We start from the raw sequence: 15,976 nt of genomic DNA, 5'->3' as shown, positions 1-15,976 counted from the left end.
TCTCAGATCGAGGCTGTCCTTGGTCCGGCCGAGAGGAACGTGGCGGCCATCGGGGCCGGGCTGGCCGGGCTGGCCGGGCGGCTCTCGCAGCTGCAGCGCGGCACTGACCAGAACCGCCTGCGGGCCGGGGACATGCAGGACATGGCGGGGACAGCGGCACAGCAGGCCAGCAGTGCCCAGCAGGTACCAGCTGCGGGGTGTCCCCGCTGCCAGCAGCAGCACAGCGCAGCCAGCTGTGTCCTGGCTCGGGACGAGGAGAGGAGATTTTCCTGTCCAGGCCATGGCTCGTGTGCTGTCACATCGCAGCATCATCCCACAGCTGAATTTCTCCAGAGTCATTCCCAATCCTAACGACCTTTGCTGGGAACTCATTTCTGGTCTGTCCTGCCTGAGGCAGAGTGGCCCATGGAGCTGTCTGTCAGTCTTTGAGTGCATCACAAGCTGTCACACATTTGGTAACAATGCTCTAGTGCAGCATCCATTTAATATCTAAGCAGGATTCAACACTGGAAAAACCCCTTCTCTGCAGCCTGCTGGATCCTACCTGCAGTGCTTGTTTGCTTTTCCCCAGGCTTTTGCACAAGTGAAGGAGCTGTACACGGAGCTGCAGGGCAGGATGGGGCAGAGCCCGGCGCTGGGCGAGCAGGGCAGGAGGGTGCAGAGCATCGGCCGGGAGGCGCAGGCCCTCTTCGAGGAGACCATGGGCATCATGCTCAGGATGGAAAGTAAGGCTCTCGCAAACTCAGCGTAATTGTGCCCTGGGGAGCAGCTCCTGGACTGCTGTGGTGTGAGGGAAGGGAGTGACGAGGAGGACAACGCACTTTGGGCAGTGAGAGGGTGGGATTTGGGCTGTAGCTGGTGGTGCTGTGCCAGGAAATTGAGAGTTTTCAAATGCCACTGTGCTCCCGTTTTCCTCCACACACTCACTTCCATTTTTAAGCATTCAAAGCAGATGGCTTTGTTGGGAGTGGTTGGTTGGGGTTGTTTTAGAGGGGGAGCAGAGGCAGTGCAGGATGTTGGTTTTCTTGCCCCATCAGAGCTGCACAGGAGGGAGGTGGAGGCTCAGCCCAACCCCACCATGTAACCCTTCCCTTCCCTTCCCTTCCCTTCCCTTCCCTTCCCTTCCCTTCCCTTCCCTTCCCTTCCCTTCCCTTCCCTTCCCTGCCCTGCCCTGCCCTGCCCTGCCCTGCCCTGCCCTGCCCTGCCCTGCCCTGCCCTTCCCTGCCCTCTCTCCTCAGCTTTGGAGTCGGAAATTCAGGAAGGCAACAAGGCTCTGATGTCCAGGCTGTCCCGGCTGTCAGGGCTGGAGGAGCAGGTGGGGAGGATCCGGGACACCATCAAGGAGAGAGTTGCCTACTACGAGAGGTGCTCCTGAGGAGCCCCCGTGCTCCAGGGCATTGCTGCCTCCTCTGCACACACGGACTGGTGCATTCATTCCCGTTTTCCAGCTGGAGTTCTCCTGTGTCCAGTATCTCTATTTTTAGCAAGTTAATTTTCCATACCTCTGGAAAATAGCTGCACTGAACCAAAGGAGCAGCCCCACAGAGTGGGTTGGACTGGCCAAAGCTGCCCAGTGGTTGGAGGAGAAAAGGGGAGAGACATCAGGCTCCCGTGGCAAATAAACACATCCCCAGGTTGTTATTTCCAGAGGGCTTTAGAAAGCAGGACATTTTTTTTTTCTTCTTTTAGCCAATTCAAGCTCTTTAAGCTGAATTTCACTGTTCAAATTAAAGCCCTCCTGTGGGGTCTTTTAAAGCTTTTTATCTGTGCTGCAGTTAATTCTTCAAACATGCCATGGCTTCAGTACTTCCCTCTGAGATCTTCCTTCAAATAAGCAGATCAGAGAAACGGAGAATTTTATCTCCCTCTCTACAACATACCTATATTTATGCAAATTAGAGAAACACATAGTCGAAGGTGAAGTCAGATGTCTTGTTTGATTTTCTGCCACAATCTGCTTATTTACCACGGAACATTTTGCCAGAGAAACACCAGCGGGAGCAGGTCTGGGATGCACAGGGAAAGCTTTAGGAGGGACTTAACAGACCATTTCCACATCAGATTTCTATGAATAACCAAGAGGCGCTTTAGAAAACAAAACTCAGCTTTATTAAGCAAGTATTCATTGTGCAATTACAGCCTTGGAAGCGGAACTCAGACCTTGCTGTGTTATTGTCAGACACAGGGAGGCTTCTAGCAGGTTCTCTCTCCTGTTGCAGCTGCAGTGAGGGCTGGGCAGCTGAACTCCAGAGTGCCAAAGCCTGGGACTAACCAAGCACAAGGAGTGGAGAGGGTGAGGGTTGTAAAAACAGCTGAGCTGCCACGGAGTAAAGCTCTGCATGGCTTTGGTTTATGGGGTTGGTGTTGTGCAGTGCATTTGTGCATTGACAACTAAACAGAAAACAAAAGCTTGTAGCACTGATGATGCCCTATGGATAATGTACACTGGGTGTGGGAGCAGGAGCCTCAGACCTTCCCGTGCCTCCTCCCAGCTGTGATGATCCAGAAACACCTCGAGGCCACTGCAGCGATGGATTCCTGGCACTACTGTGCCCCTGTCCCCAGCTGGTCACTGCTCTCCGAGAGCTGCTGGCGGGGCAGAGCCTCCTTTCCTGCTCACACTGGCGGTGTCTGGCTCTGAAGTGCAGAAAAGAGTAAAAGAGCCCTTCTGGTTCTGCAAGAGAAAGAATTCCAGGTGAGGACTGGGCTTTGTTTCACTCACTGCTGCCTGCAGAACGTGCTGCTAATGAGCAGCAGTGGGGGCGAGGGACAGCTCAGATCCCTTTGAGGGCTCGGTTACAAAGGGCTGTCACAGCACTGATTGTTGGAATGGGCCTTTTTGGAGTCTGTAGTGGCTCTAACTCGTATTTGTCTCTGCTGTTCATCCTTTGTGCGTAGCAGTCCTGTTCAAACGACCTCATCAGCGGAGACTGGCACAGGACATGAGAGGAGGCAGCTCCCTGACGTAGCTTTTGAGGAGAGCTCTGCCAGCAGGAGCTCACCTTTGGGCCATTCCTTAGAGCAGGATCTAACAGCAAAGCTTCTCACTGCTCACACACAAAGCCATGCAGATGATAGCAGGATTGAGCCAAGCTGTGGTCAAACAGGATCAAACTCGCATTATTTTACTCTGCTTTACAAAATGAGCGTCTCTGTGCTCTGCTCACAAAGACATTTAAACCTGCCTGGGCCAAATGTGGGAAAGAGAGGTCCTGCCTGTGCTGAGCCCTGCATCCGCAGCTCTTGTCAGCCCTTTGCTCATGGTCTGAGACCTGGCTGAACAGCCCCAATCCCAGCTGAGGGAGAGGCTTGCACCAGTGTTTTTCCCTCATGAATAGGTTGAAATAATTGTAGAGTTTGGTGTGACAAACCCATGCTTGGGTTCCTCTCTCATGTTCCTGGGCAACCTTGTTGTGATGTAAAAGTTGGATTCAGAGTCACTGGCCTGGCCCTGATGGAAGCTGAGAGCTGAGTCATTGCTTGAGAGGAGGTTTGGTGAAAGGCTTTTTCTGCTGCAAAAAACCGGGGTTCATTTACTTCATGTACAGTCACTGTGCTATTTGTGCCTTTCTCTTTTGCCTGCCCTAACTGGATTAATTAAAAGCAGCTGGTGATTGGATTGCAGAGCACTCACCTCTGACCAGGTGGCTGCCTCCATCACATGATCAAACAAACTCCAGTTTGCCCAGTGCCACAGTGAGATGAGTGTTTACTGGTTTTCATTGGAACAAGAACCTCTGACTTGAAATGACTGGTTGGGAATGGGTGGAACAGAACAGAAAGACGAGAAATAGCAATTATTTACAGTCATTCTGCAGGGGGATTGTGGTGTTAATTACAGAACATCAGCTATGAGAGCAAAGCATGGCTGGGTGCAGCCCCTGCAGCCACAGCAGGGTCTGGGCACTCAGCACCAGCAGCTTGGAACACTGAAAGCTTTTCTGGAAAACCAGTTGTGCTCCAGTCTGTGGAGAGCCGGGCGACCCAGCCGGGGCCACCTGCCCACCCCGTGCTCAGACACACCCAGGAGAGCCTGGGCTGGGCACAGCTCCCAGCCAGAGCCTTGGCTCATTCCTCCCCTTCTCCCTCCACCTGGCACCAGCCCCTGTGCCAGGCATCTCCTTCCAGGGATGGTCATTCCCATACAATGTGCTGGAAGTTAATGGAAAGGACCTGGATACCTACTGGGATTTTGAAGACTTTTTGGGCAGCGCTGTCTCGGAGCAGGAGGACACCTTTGTCCTCTCGTGGCCCACACAGGAGGGGCTGCAGCCGCAGGAGCTCCTGCCCGAGGGGCTGTGGGTGTCCGGCAGGGCCAGGCTGCTGTCCCTGGGCAGGGGTCCCTCCTCCGGGGGGCTGTGGGTGTCCGGCAGGGCCAGGCTGCTGTCCCCGGGCAGGGGTCCCTCCTCCGGGGGGCTGTGGGTGTCCGGCAGGGCCAGGCTGCTGTCCCCGGGCAGGGGTCCCTCCTCCGGGGGGCTGTGGGTGTCCGGCAGGGCCAGGCTGCTGTCCCTGGGCAGGGGTCCCTCCTCCGGGGGGCTTGGCAGCTTTTCCTCGCCCATTCCTGTGTCCTGCTCGGGCTGAGTGTGTGGGTTTGGGTACCCCTGTGAGGGGCCCTGCGCTGTGTCCTTGTCACCGCTTGGCGCTGCTGGCGGGGGGGTCCCCGTGGGGCTGCTGGGTCTGGGGGGCTCTGAGGTCTCTGTGACAGGGACAGAGCTCTCAGCTGCCCCGTGGCCGCTCATGTGCAGCTTCTTCATGTGGTGCACGACGGCCGCAGCGTTGAAGGCTTGCTGGGGAAGGAGACAAAACCCCTGGTGAGCACCTGGTGCTGCCAGGACACGTTGTCCCCCCAGGTGACACCGGGCACAGCGCTGTTGGCACTGGCTGTTGGCACGGGCACGTTCCTGCCATAAACTCCGTGTTTTCCATCGAGTGCAAGCTGCTGATGCATTTGGAGTTTCCACCCGAGGAAAATGGGGAACAGCTGGGAACGGCCCCCTGCCCTCTGCTCTCCTGGTGAGGCCCTGGAGCTTGATGTTTGTGGTGAATCTCCCAGCTCACTTTGCAGCAGGGAATATTGCTCCAAACACCCTGCAAACACTGACTGCAGGCAGTGTGGAGGATCCAGCTTTGGAGGATCCCAACTTTTGGGTGCTTACCCACCCAGCTGAAGCCCTGCTCCGTGCTGGCTGACAGCAACTGGTATTTGTTGGTGAAATGGCTCTGGGCTCCTGGCAGCAGCCACTTACCCTCCATTTGCTCTTTGCAAAGTTTTTCTGGATCTGAGCACTGACAGATGGGTAGATGTCACGGTGAAGGGCTGTATTTCCATTAATCCTGCAGATGGGAAGAGAAGAAAATGGGCTCGTAAGCAGATGGCATTTGTAAGGCAGTCCACATTCTGGAAGCACTGAACTGCTTCGTACGTTCAATCAGCAATAATTAAACCCAAAGGAAAAACAGCAACAAAATGTAACACAAACACACACTTCAAAGCCTGAGAAAGCTCAGGGTGGGATTTCTTCTCTGCCTCTGTTTGTGGAGGCAAATATGCACAAATTGCATCTTTAATTATTCATCGTTTGCTTTCTTTGCTCACAAGAAGGAGCCAGCGCGGGGGCGGCAGTGACGTTAATGACGGGGTGGGGGACACTCCTGTTCCCAGGGATGCTCCTGTTCCCAGCTCCCACGGAGCACATGGAGCGAGACATGGGGGCTGGAGAATCCCCATGGCCACCCCTGTCCCCTCACCACGGGTGCCGCAGGGCTTCCTCACAGGTGAACCTCGCGCTTGGGTTCTTCTCCAGTAAATGTCGGATGAAATCCTTGGCTGTTTGGGAAAGGGGGAAAAAAACAGAGAGAAAAGGTTATTTTCACCTTCTTGCCAGACCTGGCCCTAACAGAACATGGGAAATGCTGCTGGATGAACATCACAGAGGTCAGCCCTGATTAGAAGGGATTTGTATCCCTGCACCAGGGGAGGTGCAGGTTGGATATTGGGAAAAATTCCTTCACTGAAAGAGTGGTCAGGCACTGGAAGGGGCTGCCCAGGGCAGCGGTGGAGTCACCATCCCTGGAAGTGCTCAAACAGTGAGTAGATGGCACTTGGTGATGTGGTTTGGTGGGTATGGTGGGATTCATTCAAAGGCTGGACGTGATCTTGCGTGTCTTTTCCAACCTTAGTAATTCTGTAATTGCTCCAATAAAGGGAGATTCTCATAGGGACAGGCTCCAGATGAAAAAATATCAACTGTGGATGTGCCAAACTTCACTCTTAGACTGTGTGAGTTGCAGTTTAATTATTCACTTAAAAAATAACTCTAAAAACCATGAAGTGCCAACTGAGCAGATTTAGAAGTTGCCCTGAAGAGCTTTTACATCTCTCCCCTTTTTTTTCTTTTTCTTGCAGGAGGGATCGTGATGTTTGTTATTAAACCCCAGCACAGCCCTGCTAGGCTTGTTTGTTTGTATTAAGGATTGATGTTGGAATGGGCCGTGAGGATGCAGCCTGCAGTGAGCTGTGCACAGGGGAGCTCCACGAGCAGGTTGGGCTGGGGAAGTGGTGGCTGACAGGACATAGGAAAAAAATGCGGAAAACCCCTGGAGTTTCCCTTCTTACAGAATCAGAGACTATTTGGGTTGGAAGGAGCCTTAAAGCCCATCCAGTGCCACCCCTACCCTGGGCAGGGACACTTCCCACTGTCCCAGGCTGCTCCAAGCCCCATCCAGCCTGGCCTGGGACACTTCCAAGGGAAATCTAAGCCCGCTCAGAGCTCAGTAATCGTTTGTGAAAATCAGGTTTACACTAACCAAGGCCTCAGCTGAGGATGCTGCATTCCAGGCAGGCTCCAAGCACCCCCCTGTCTGCCAGGGCAGCTTTGCTTTGGCATCATTCCCCCAGCACTGAGGAGATGGAGCCTCTGATCATCCCCACCATCCCCACATCCGAGGGCTTGCTGCTGTGTGAGTGACTCCACTCAGAGCCCCAGCCCTCCCCTTCCCTGCTGAGGCAGCACAGGGCGTTCAGGGCTTGGCTGGTTTGGGGATTTGGGATTGAGCCTGCGGGAGGGAGCGTGGAGCTTCCCAGTGCCGGAGCTTTACCTGACTCGGAGATATCGTCCCAAAACGGAGACTCAAACTCGTAGTAGCCTTCCTTAATCTTTTCAAAGAGTTTGGATTCAGTTTCTTCATAGAAAGGGGGGTACCCACAGAGCCTGGAACAGAGCACAGAGCCAGGGGCCCTTCAATGCCACCACAAAGTGGGCACAGGCTTCTCCAGAGCCCAGGGAGGCCACAGGAGTGAGGAGTGGCAGAGGAGCTGCTCTGCCCGCTCCTCCGTCCCTCTCTGCTCAGTGGATCTGTAAAGATGCACAAAAGAGTTAAAAACTTCCCTGCAGCAGCGAGAGGACAAAGCCACAGCTGGTACCGAGCTGAGCGGTGTGGGAGGGAATGAAACAAAAAGTCCCCGGGAAGATGGAACGGTATTTGTAGGGAATTGGAGAAAAACAAAGCACAGGATGAGGCGCAGAACAGAGCAAATGTGATTCCTTTCATCTCCGCTCCTGCACTTGATTCCCCACAGCCCTTTAATTCCTGTGTTTAGGAGGAATTCAGTGCTGTGCTCCACAGAAAAATAGGAGGTCTGGCATCGCCCCCGCTGCCGCTCCGCAGAGCCCCGGGGGAGTTGGGAAACTCACGGAAAAACAAGTGGGATGCTGCTGCTTGCTGGTACTCACAGGATGTAGGTGATCACCCCGATGGACCAGCAGTCCACGGCTTTGCTGTAGGGCTTCTGGGCCAGCACCTCGGGGGCTGCAGGACAGCAAAACCAAAGGGGAGTTCTGAGCAGTAATGAATTATCCAGCACTGGGAGAAGCAGCAGTCTCAGCCAGCACCAGCCCCATTTCCCAGCTGAACTGGTCTGTGGTTTTTGTATCTATTTTATGCCATTAAACAGAAGGAACCACAGACAATCTCTGCCTGCACAGTGAGGTTTAACCAGGGAGCTGCATCCTGCCAATGTAGTCTGGTGGGAATTAAACAAAATCCCATTGCATTAAAATAATTTTTATAATTTTTTCAATAAATATATTTTTCTCAAAATTACCCTTTTCTTTGCATTTTAAAAGTTTTGATGTTTTTCAGTCCCTACACCTGTTTGTAGGGTCTGTGCAGTTCATCTGTGAGTAGCATGTCATTAGCAACGTATTGATGTATTTTTTTCCCTTCTTCCAGGCAATGTCCTGTACGTGCACAACTGTTTTCCAGGAAATCCACCAGCACAACCCCACTGCTGCCCCTTGGCTCACCCACGTATCCTGGAGTCCCACAGGCTGTGGACATGATCCCGTTCTGCTCCATTTTCGACAAGCCAAAATCCGTGATCATGATTTTGGAGTTCTCTTCGGGGGTGAGGTAAAGGAGGTTCTCAGGCTGTGAACACGGCGGGGGTCAGAGGGTGAAATTTGTGGCAGGAAAATGGCAAAGAGGAGCAGAAGGTGGTGGGGCAGAGCAGGTGAAGCTGCCAGCTCCCCACGGGCCAGGAGCCAGGGCAGGGCTCACCTTCAGGTCCCGGTGCACGATCCCATTCTCGTGGAGGTACTTGACAGCTGTCAGGACCTGGTGGATCACCAGGCTCGCATCTTTCTCTGTGTAGACGCCTCGTTCCAGGATCCTGTCAAACAGCTCTCCCCCAGACACCCTGTGGAGAGGGCAGCTTAGACAGAAAAGGACTGGAAAAAACGTAAACAAAGCTAATCATGCTTTGGTGTTAGGTCAGCTGAGTTTCTGGTCCTTTTACAGCAGAACCATTCCTCGGGCAGCAGCTTTTGGGAGGCTGAGGCCGATGGATGCTCCTGGGTGCGATTCCAGGCTGCCAGTGAGGATTGCTGGTAAACCTGGGGAACTTGGGTGAGGTTGTGAGGTAAATCCTGGTAGGGCTGAGCTGCAGGTATCCAGCCCTGCCTCAGGCTCTACTCCACAAGTGGTTATAGGCTTTTGTCCTTTGCTAAATTTACAGTTCAGCAGCAGCAGCAGCAGCCGGGTGCTCAGGGCTCTTTCTCTTCTGCTGACACGGTGCCCATTCCATTTCTAGAAACCCTGCGTGGCACAGCTCTAATTAGAAATACTTCTGCCTCTGCCCTGCTAAACTGTGAGGAATTCATTTGCATAAATAGATCCAAATCATGGTTTAGAAAGCTGCTGTTAAAACGGGGATGAGCCAAGGTGCCACAAGGAGTGTCCGGGTTGGTTCCAACCTTGGCACTGAGGGTGCTTGAATGGGCCCTTGAGGGGCTCTGGGGTGTGGGTGCTGAAATCCCCCTGCTCCTGCCCCTGTGGCCCCACAGAAATGGCTCTGATGGTACTCACAGCTGCATGACCAGGTAGAAGTGGGTTGTGCTCTCATAAATATCTTCTAAAGTCACAATGTTTTCGTGCTTTATTCTGCAAAGGGAAACATGGGTCAGAAACAAAACCTGGCAAGGACGGAAGGGGCTTCTGAGGTGGGAAACCCGATGGTCATCTTGCTTTAATCACCAGTGAAATTTCACTGGGGTGTTCTGGGGCTGATGTCCCTCCCCCTGTGTGGCAGAGGATCACTGATGCCCATCCAAGTCCTTTTGAAGCACCAAGCACCATCAGTGGTGGGGACCAGACCCTTTATTTGAGGTACCCAGTCCGTCAGAAGCGTTCCTTGGACTGTAACACTCACTTTTTCAGCACTGCTATTTCGTTCTCCAAGCTGCTGTCCCTGTTGAGAGGAGACTTCTTGATGCATTTCAGAGCAAAGAGCTTGCCAGTGCTCTTCTGCTTCACCAGGAAAACCTCTGAGAAGGCACCTCTGCAGAGAGGGGGAGAAGCTGCATTTCAGTGGGTGCTGCTTCTGGGAGCTGGGAGGGACCGACAGAGAGGGGAAATAGCCAGGGAAAACAACGTGGTGGGATTGTAAAGCTGGAACTGTACCTCCAGCAGCCCCAATCTTAGGATATTCAAGGCAAGGTTATGCAGTATAGATAAAACCCCACAGTTTTATCTATAAAATAGATAGCCCAGCCCACGGGGAGCTGCAGCTTGGGTTGGTGTCACCTGCTTCCACCTGTGTCCCCTCAGTGACAAAGTGACAGGGAGTGGCTGCTCCCTCCCTGGCCAGGGCTCACCCCAAGCAGCAGGAGCAGGTATTTATAACCTGCCTAAAGCCCTAAATCCTGTTAAAGGTTCGTCCTGGGGAGCTGAGCACGAGGCTCGGGGCAGTGACAGTGACACTGTGCCAGGTCAGTCCTCACTAATCCTCATCAAACCCGCGGGACATTAATTGGGGGCCATGAAATGGAATTTGCTCTGAGTCTGCAAAGCCCTGCAGGGAGCTGAGGGCAGGGCAAGGAAGGGCAATGCTGTGGACCCTGGGGGAAAGTGATAACAAGTTTGAGGTGATTTTAGGTCCTAGATCTTAATTTCAATTCTTCAGGGAGCTGAAGCAATGCATGTGGGGAAAAATCCCAATTGCTAATGATAAATTTTCCTATTAAAGCGATAGTAGGAAATGAACAACCTACAAATCAGCTGCTGGGGCATCTGTTCTACATCTCTGTCCCAAACAGTTTATAATAATTATGCCCCTTATTAAAAATGATGAATCAACAAGTGGGATAGGAGAGAACAAAGCTTTTTCTAACCTCATTCCTTTAGTGAAAGCTGCTGGATAATTCAGTTAATTTCTGAGGCTGACAAGGCACAGAATTTGGAGTAGCTGCTTCTTTGGGAACTTTGTCATGGGCTCAGAAGTCACAGAAAATTTGTCCATGACAGAACTTGCTGGTGGAGGTAATTCAATTCCTCCCCCACCACCTTGGAAATGTTTTGTTGTCTCATCCCCATGAATAGGCAAATTAAGCTGTTAACGAACAGGGAAGGATTGTACAACTCCAACATCCTTGTTTTTGTTTCATTCCCCAACTGAGTCAGGGTTCCTGAGCTAAATATACGACTTGTTATTGTCATTCCTCTCCCTGCGCCAGCCCTGACCTTGCAGCAGCAGGAGCAGGCAGGAACGGAGCAAAAACTTATCCAGGCTTCCATCAGGGTTAGAGGGGATGGAGGGAAGGGCAGAGGGGACTCAGCTGTGCCTGGGGCTGGGGGGATTTGGAGCTGTTTGGGAACTGGAGCAGCAGCAGCCCTGGGCACCCCTCACCTGTTCCCGGGCTGACCCGGAGGGAGCCGGGTCTGGGGGTGCTCCTGCCCCGAGGGCAGGGCTGGTACTCACGATCCCAGGGCCTCCATGAAAATGAAGGTTGTGCGGATGTTGCTGGTCTGCTTCTTCCAGGAGCTGCTGTCGTCCTCTTCCTTGCGCCCCATCTCCTCCAGAGTGGAAGCAGGGAACGCTGTGAGGGGGAGAAGAGGTGCCTGACATGGTTTGTGCTTGCAGGAAGCCCAGGACTCCCCAGTTAGAATTAGAATTAGAGCTGGCCGAGGTCTCGGAGGTGTGAAATGTTCCACAAACCCCTCAGCACTCATAATGAGATCGGGTCTAAGGACTGGAGGGACAATGGAAGGAGAGAAAGGAGCCTGGAAAAGAGGGAAAAACAGATGTAAAAGTGACCCTGGGCAGCAGGGGCATGGGGAGCATCCCTGGGAGTGTGGAGAATCTGCCTTCCCAGAGCAGGAACTGTGGGACATAGCTGGGCCTTTAGAAGACAAAGCAAAAGCTTTCATGGATGTTAGTTATCCATTTGGAAAAGGCAGAAGTATTAAAGCAGAGGAAAAGCTGAAAGGTCTTTTTTCATGAGAGACAGCTTAGATATTGGATTCGTCCTGAACCTACTTTATCTCCTTAATTAGCACGTTTGCAGGGTTTTCAGCTCCTTGACACAATTTTTAAAGGTTAATTTAATATTATTGAAACCAAAATTGACTCAATTGTAAACAGTTGAAGGCTTCAGTCCATAAAATCACCAAAGGCCTCATGAACTTGACCTTTATTTACCTCCTGGTTTCTGATGCCTGTGTAACTCTTAGAAATGCAGCTCCTTATAGAACCCAGCTTTATCTTGCTGTTTGAAATCAGTGAAGGTCAAAAGTCCCTCACAAAAATGCTGATCAATCAGTAGAAACCTTTCTGCCAATTATTTTATGCCCCTAAATAATGTTTTCTTTGAAGTCACCTGCCCATCCCAAATGTACAGGCATGGAACATCACAGAAGGAGAATTTGCTGGCAGAGACATTCAGCTGGTGATGGCAGGTGAGTTTTATCCACCTTAAATAAACATCAAACCCGGGCTGGCAGTGGTGCTGAGTGACAGGGAAATTGAGAGGAGCTCTTCACTCCTCTCCCAGCCTGCTGCCAACCAGAGAATATGAGGTGAAAAAAGAAAAAAAACCCAAGTAGGTCAGCCTGGCCCTGGGGACAAGTGGCATTTTGGGCTCCTGTGCTGAAGCACGTCCTGGTTGGGAGCAGCTCCATGGGCAGCCTGAGAGGGGCAGAGGGACCCAGGGCAGACAAACCCCTCCTGCACTGGGCAGAGGTGACAGTGGCGTGATGGACACTCAGTTCTGAGCATTTGGCCCATTCAAGCCCAAGGGTTAAATTTGCCCAATCCTGGCTCATTTCAGCTCCATTCCTGGAGTATTTTGATGTTTAATTCCTTGTGAATTCAACAAGTTCCTTATTTTAAAGCGGATTTTGCTCCCACCGGAACGAAGTATCCTGTTTTCTTCAGTCTCCTGTGAATCACCTGCTCCTGTCAGAGCTGCTCCTGCTGTCACTTGGTGTGTGGCAGTTGGTGCTGGGGACAGGCTGGATGAGCAGCTCTCGCTCCCTACACGTGGATTTGATTTCCTGCTTTCTCAGTTTTTCTGTGCCATCATCAGCAAGTCATTTCCTGCCTGCCCTCGCCTCTCTGTGAGGAAGGGGAGTAAATGCTGCTATTTTGAGAGCAAAATAATGGAATGTTTGAGTTCCTGAGATGTAAAGCTGCATATGGCAGGGGGGGTGGAAGGGAATGGTTTTTAAGGTCCCTTCCAACCTAAACCATCCTGTGATTCCATATGTGCTCAGGTGAGGGACACTTGCCAACTCCCCTCATGTTGGATCACATCCTTCTCCATGATTTTTCCTCTTTTGGTACAAGGGGAAGTGTTTGCCATGGTGCAGGACATGGCAGCCTGGGTCCAGCCATGATTATGGGATCAGGAGAATGGGAATTCCCTGAGTCTTTGGGAGCCCATCTTTGTCTCTCACTCTGGTTAAGTCACCTGTTGCACTTGACAGCAGTTGGTCACAATGCAACCTTTGATGTATTTGTTGTCTGTCTTTTGTTATTTGTTCAAGCTCTGGTGCAACAATCCCAGAATCCCAGAACGGTTTGGGAAGGGACCTCAAAGCTCATCCAGTGCCACCCCTGCCATGACAGGGACACCTCCCACTGTCCCAGGCTGCTCCAAGCCCCCTCCAGCCTGGCCTTGGACACTTCCAAGGTATCCAGGGGCAGCCACAGCTTCTCTGGGCACCCTGTGCCCTTTCCAGTGCCCTCACCTGTCCCACTGTTGGTGCACAAACCTGGGTTTATGGATCGACCCACGCAGCTGGAGAAGCTTCCCGCAGGACTAAGAACGTGGCAGAAGTTGGGCACACACTTTGTGCTGGGACTGGCAGCTTTTCCTGCCCTGTGGTGTGCCCATCTGCACACTCCCATCCCTGCCCTGCCCTCCTTCCCCTGTCAGCTCCGTCCTGACCCCTCCAGGTGTGCCTGGGGACATTCCAGCCCCAGCAGTGGGATGCACACGGAGGGCACCCACAGGCACATGGAATACGCGTTATTTTAACCCTGATCCCAACAGGGGTCTGTGGTGCCCTTTTGCCCGTTCACCTCTTGGCAGTGCAAGCACACCGGTGTGCTAAGGTTGCATAATGAGATTGAAGAGCTCATTAACTAATGCAGGGGAGGACCTCTGGAGCTGAAAATGAAGTGCATAACATGGCTTTAATTTGTGGAGCTTCCCTCTTCCCCATCATAACAAATACAGCGACATGCAGGGCTTCAGTCGAGTTTACGTTCTAGAGATAAGATAATAAACAGGTTTGATATTAATGTCTGATCTTTGGGCTCTTCTACAGCCTGAGCCAACGAACTACTCTGCTCTGTCTGATCCAGCACGACACTGCTCAGAGTGCCAGGGATGTTATTATGACCTTGCTTAAATATTTCCTGAGGAAATTTGTTCTGCTTCCATATCCCACAGCAACAAATCCATCTGCAGCCAGACCCTGCTTCTGAATGGATGCACTGCATTAGCAGAATGATTGTAAGGCATGATTAATGGTCTCGTGACAAACTTCCATGTGCAGGGGGAACAGACATGCAGCTTTCAGGGGTTTGCCTTTGGAATTAGAAGTTTATAGGAGAAAGAGGAGAATACAAATTCAAAGGGCTTTGATTTAAAAAAAAATACAGCAAAGCAAGTAAATCTGCACGTGAATGAATGAATGAATGAATGAAGTGCCAGGGCAGCCTCCGTGTTCAGGGACAAAAGAATAAGAAATTGAAACCACGAGCTCGCCATTAAAAACAAACCCATGTCAAACCTCCCGTATTCCCCCCACCACGCCACCCCTTCCAAAGCAACTTGGGGAACACTTACAAAAATCTCCATTTCCGTTATAAATATCCCAGATTTCCTAAAATACTTTGGAAGTAAAATGCCAGAGACAGCTTTCTATGAAATCGCTAAATATAACACCAGTGCTGGAGGATACTACGGAGGAGAAGTCCTCCGGTATTTCCCTGTTACAAGATAAAATCCATTTTAAAGAAAAGCAGGTGAGCGGGGATCCCACCTGCTCCAGTGCAAGAGCAGGAACAGCAAATGGCTCGTAAGGAAAGAATATTTTGCTTACCCAAGTCAGCACAGACAAAGCAACTCCAGTTGGCTGCTCCCGCTCAGCTCCGAGTCTGCGGGGATTAGAGCCTGCCCGGGCTCGGCGAGGAGGAGGAGGAGGAGGAGGAGGAGGAGGAGGAGGAGGAAGGGATGGAGCACCGAGCTGGGAAGCAGGGGAGTCAGCAGGAGCACGGGGATAGCGCAGCAGGAGCGGCAGTGCCAGCGATCCCACCGGGCACCAGAGGGACGGGGCTGGGCCAGCAGCTCCTGCCACTGCCCGGGCTGGCGCTGCAATGTTCCCAGGTGGAACACAAATAGAATTTGCCTTCATCAAACAAACGACTCCTCAGCGTTTGGAAACCGCCCCGCTGTCCTTCGGATGGCGCTGGGAGTTCTGTGGGACTGGGCTGGGACAGGGTCTCCCAGCAGGAGCTCCAGCACTGGGAAGGGGATGCTCCTCGCCGTTTAAATGGCACAAACCCACGGAGAACAATCACTGAGCTGAGGTTAATCTCCATGCCTGGAATTTGGGGCTATTTTACTCCATACAATAGCTCTATTTTGACTTTCAAAACCTCCCTCTGTGTGCCTGCTCAAGCACAGCACACAGGAATAGAGGAAATATTAATAATTCTTTGAATCTTTTCTACAGTGTGGGATTTTTAGAGCTGGCAATAACAACTTTACTGACTGCATTCTCAGTTGATTTACACTGCCATCTAGAATAATGCATGGAAAAAGTCCATATCATTGTGAAGTTTAGTTTTATGTCAGGAATAAATCAGCTCTGAGGCAATACTTGAAAATCACATTCTTTTTCTTAATATATTTCCCTTCAGTAGCTTGGTTCCAAGGCGAAGGCTCTTTGGTGTTGTTCCTTTCTTTGCTGTTCGGGTTCCATCTCTGGGAACTCCACAGGGACTTTGTTAGGATTTCTGGATGTGGGTTTGAACATGCAGGTTTCCTTTAGTGCAAGGTTTTGGTGGAATTTGCATTGAGTTTACCCTGAAAGTCGATGTAAGGCCTCAGCTGTGGAGTGAGGGGGAGTCAGTCCCACTGCTGGGGGAGACACCAAAGCCAGAGTGATGTGAGGGGCTTTATTAGGG

At 51.8% G+C, this 15,976-nt stretch overlaps 2 protein-coding genes across 9 annotated transcripts in view; one reads left to right on the top strand and one right to left on the bottom strand.

Moving 5' to 3' along the window:
• LAMB3 (laminin subunit beta 3) overlaps window positions 1-1,806 on the top strand; it is a 41,450-nt gene extending 39,644 nt beyond the window's left edge. For 7 of the 8 annotated variants that reach the window (XM_032133043.1, XM_032133044.1, XM_032133040.1 and 4 more), the window contains 3 exons: window positions 7-183; window positions 572-725; window positions 1,239-1,763. In XM_032133043.1, coding sequence (XP_031988934.1) covers window positions 7-183; window positions 572-725; window positions 1,239-1,375 — 468 coding nt within the window. In that variant the 3' untranslated portion in view covers window positions 1,376-1,763. Of the gene's footprint in view, window positions 1-6; window positions 184-571; window positions 726-1,238 lie in introns of all 8 variants that reach the window. The other variant, XM_032133038.1, reaches the window with a different exon arrangement.
• Window positions 1,807-2,086: 280 nt separating this feature from the next.
• On the bottom strand, window positions 2,087-15,339 carry CAMK1G (calcium/calmodulin dependent protein kinase IG). Its single transcript, XM_032133047.1, has 13 exons — window positions 14,890-15,339; window positions 11,258-11,375; window positions 9,710-9,838; window positions 9,367-9,441; window positions 8,560-8,698; window positions 8,307-8,430; window positions 7,734-7,809; window positions 7,099-7,211; window positions 5,749-5,827; window positions 5,247-5,334; window positions 4,186-4,787; window positions 3,635-3,751; window positions 2,087-2,674 (listed from the first exon to the last, which is right to left on the bottom strand). Exons 2-12 carry the CDS (start codon window positions 11,347-11,349, stop codon window positions 3,658-3,660), a joined length of 1,611 nt encoding a protein of 536 aa, XP_031988938.1. The 5' UTR covers window positions 11,350-11,375; window positions 14,890-15,339; the 3' UTR covers window positions 2,087-2,674; window positions 3,635-3,657.
• Window positions 15,340-15,976: the final 637 nt, after the last annotated feature.

Source organism: Corvus moneduloides, chromosome 24 (assembly GCF_009650955.1).
Source record: "Corvus moneduloides isolate bCorMon1 chromosome 24, bCorMon1.pri, whole genome shotgun sequence".
NCBI classification, from domain to species: Eukaryota; Metazoa; Chordata; class Aves; order Passeriformes; family Corvidae; genus Corvus; species Corvus moneduloides.
Note: the sequence above shows the minus strand (reverse complement) of the source record. Positions and strands in the feature narration are given on the sequence as shown.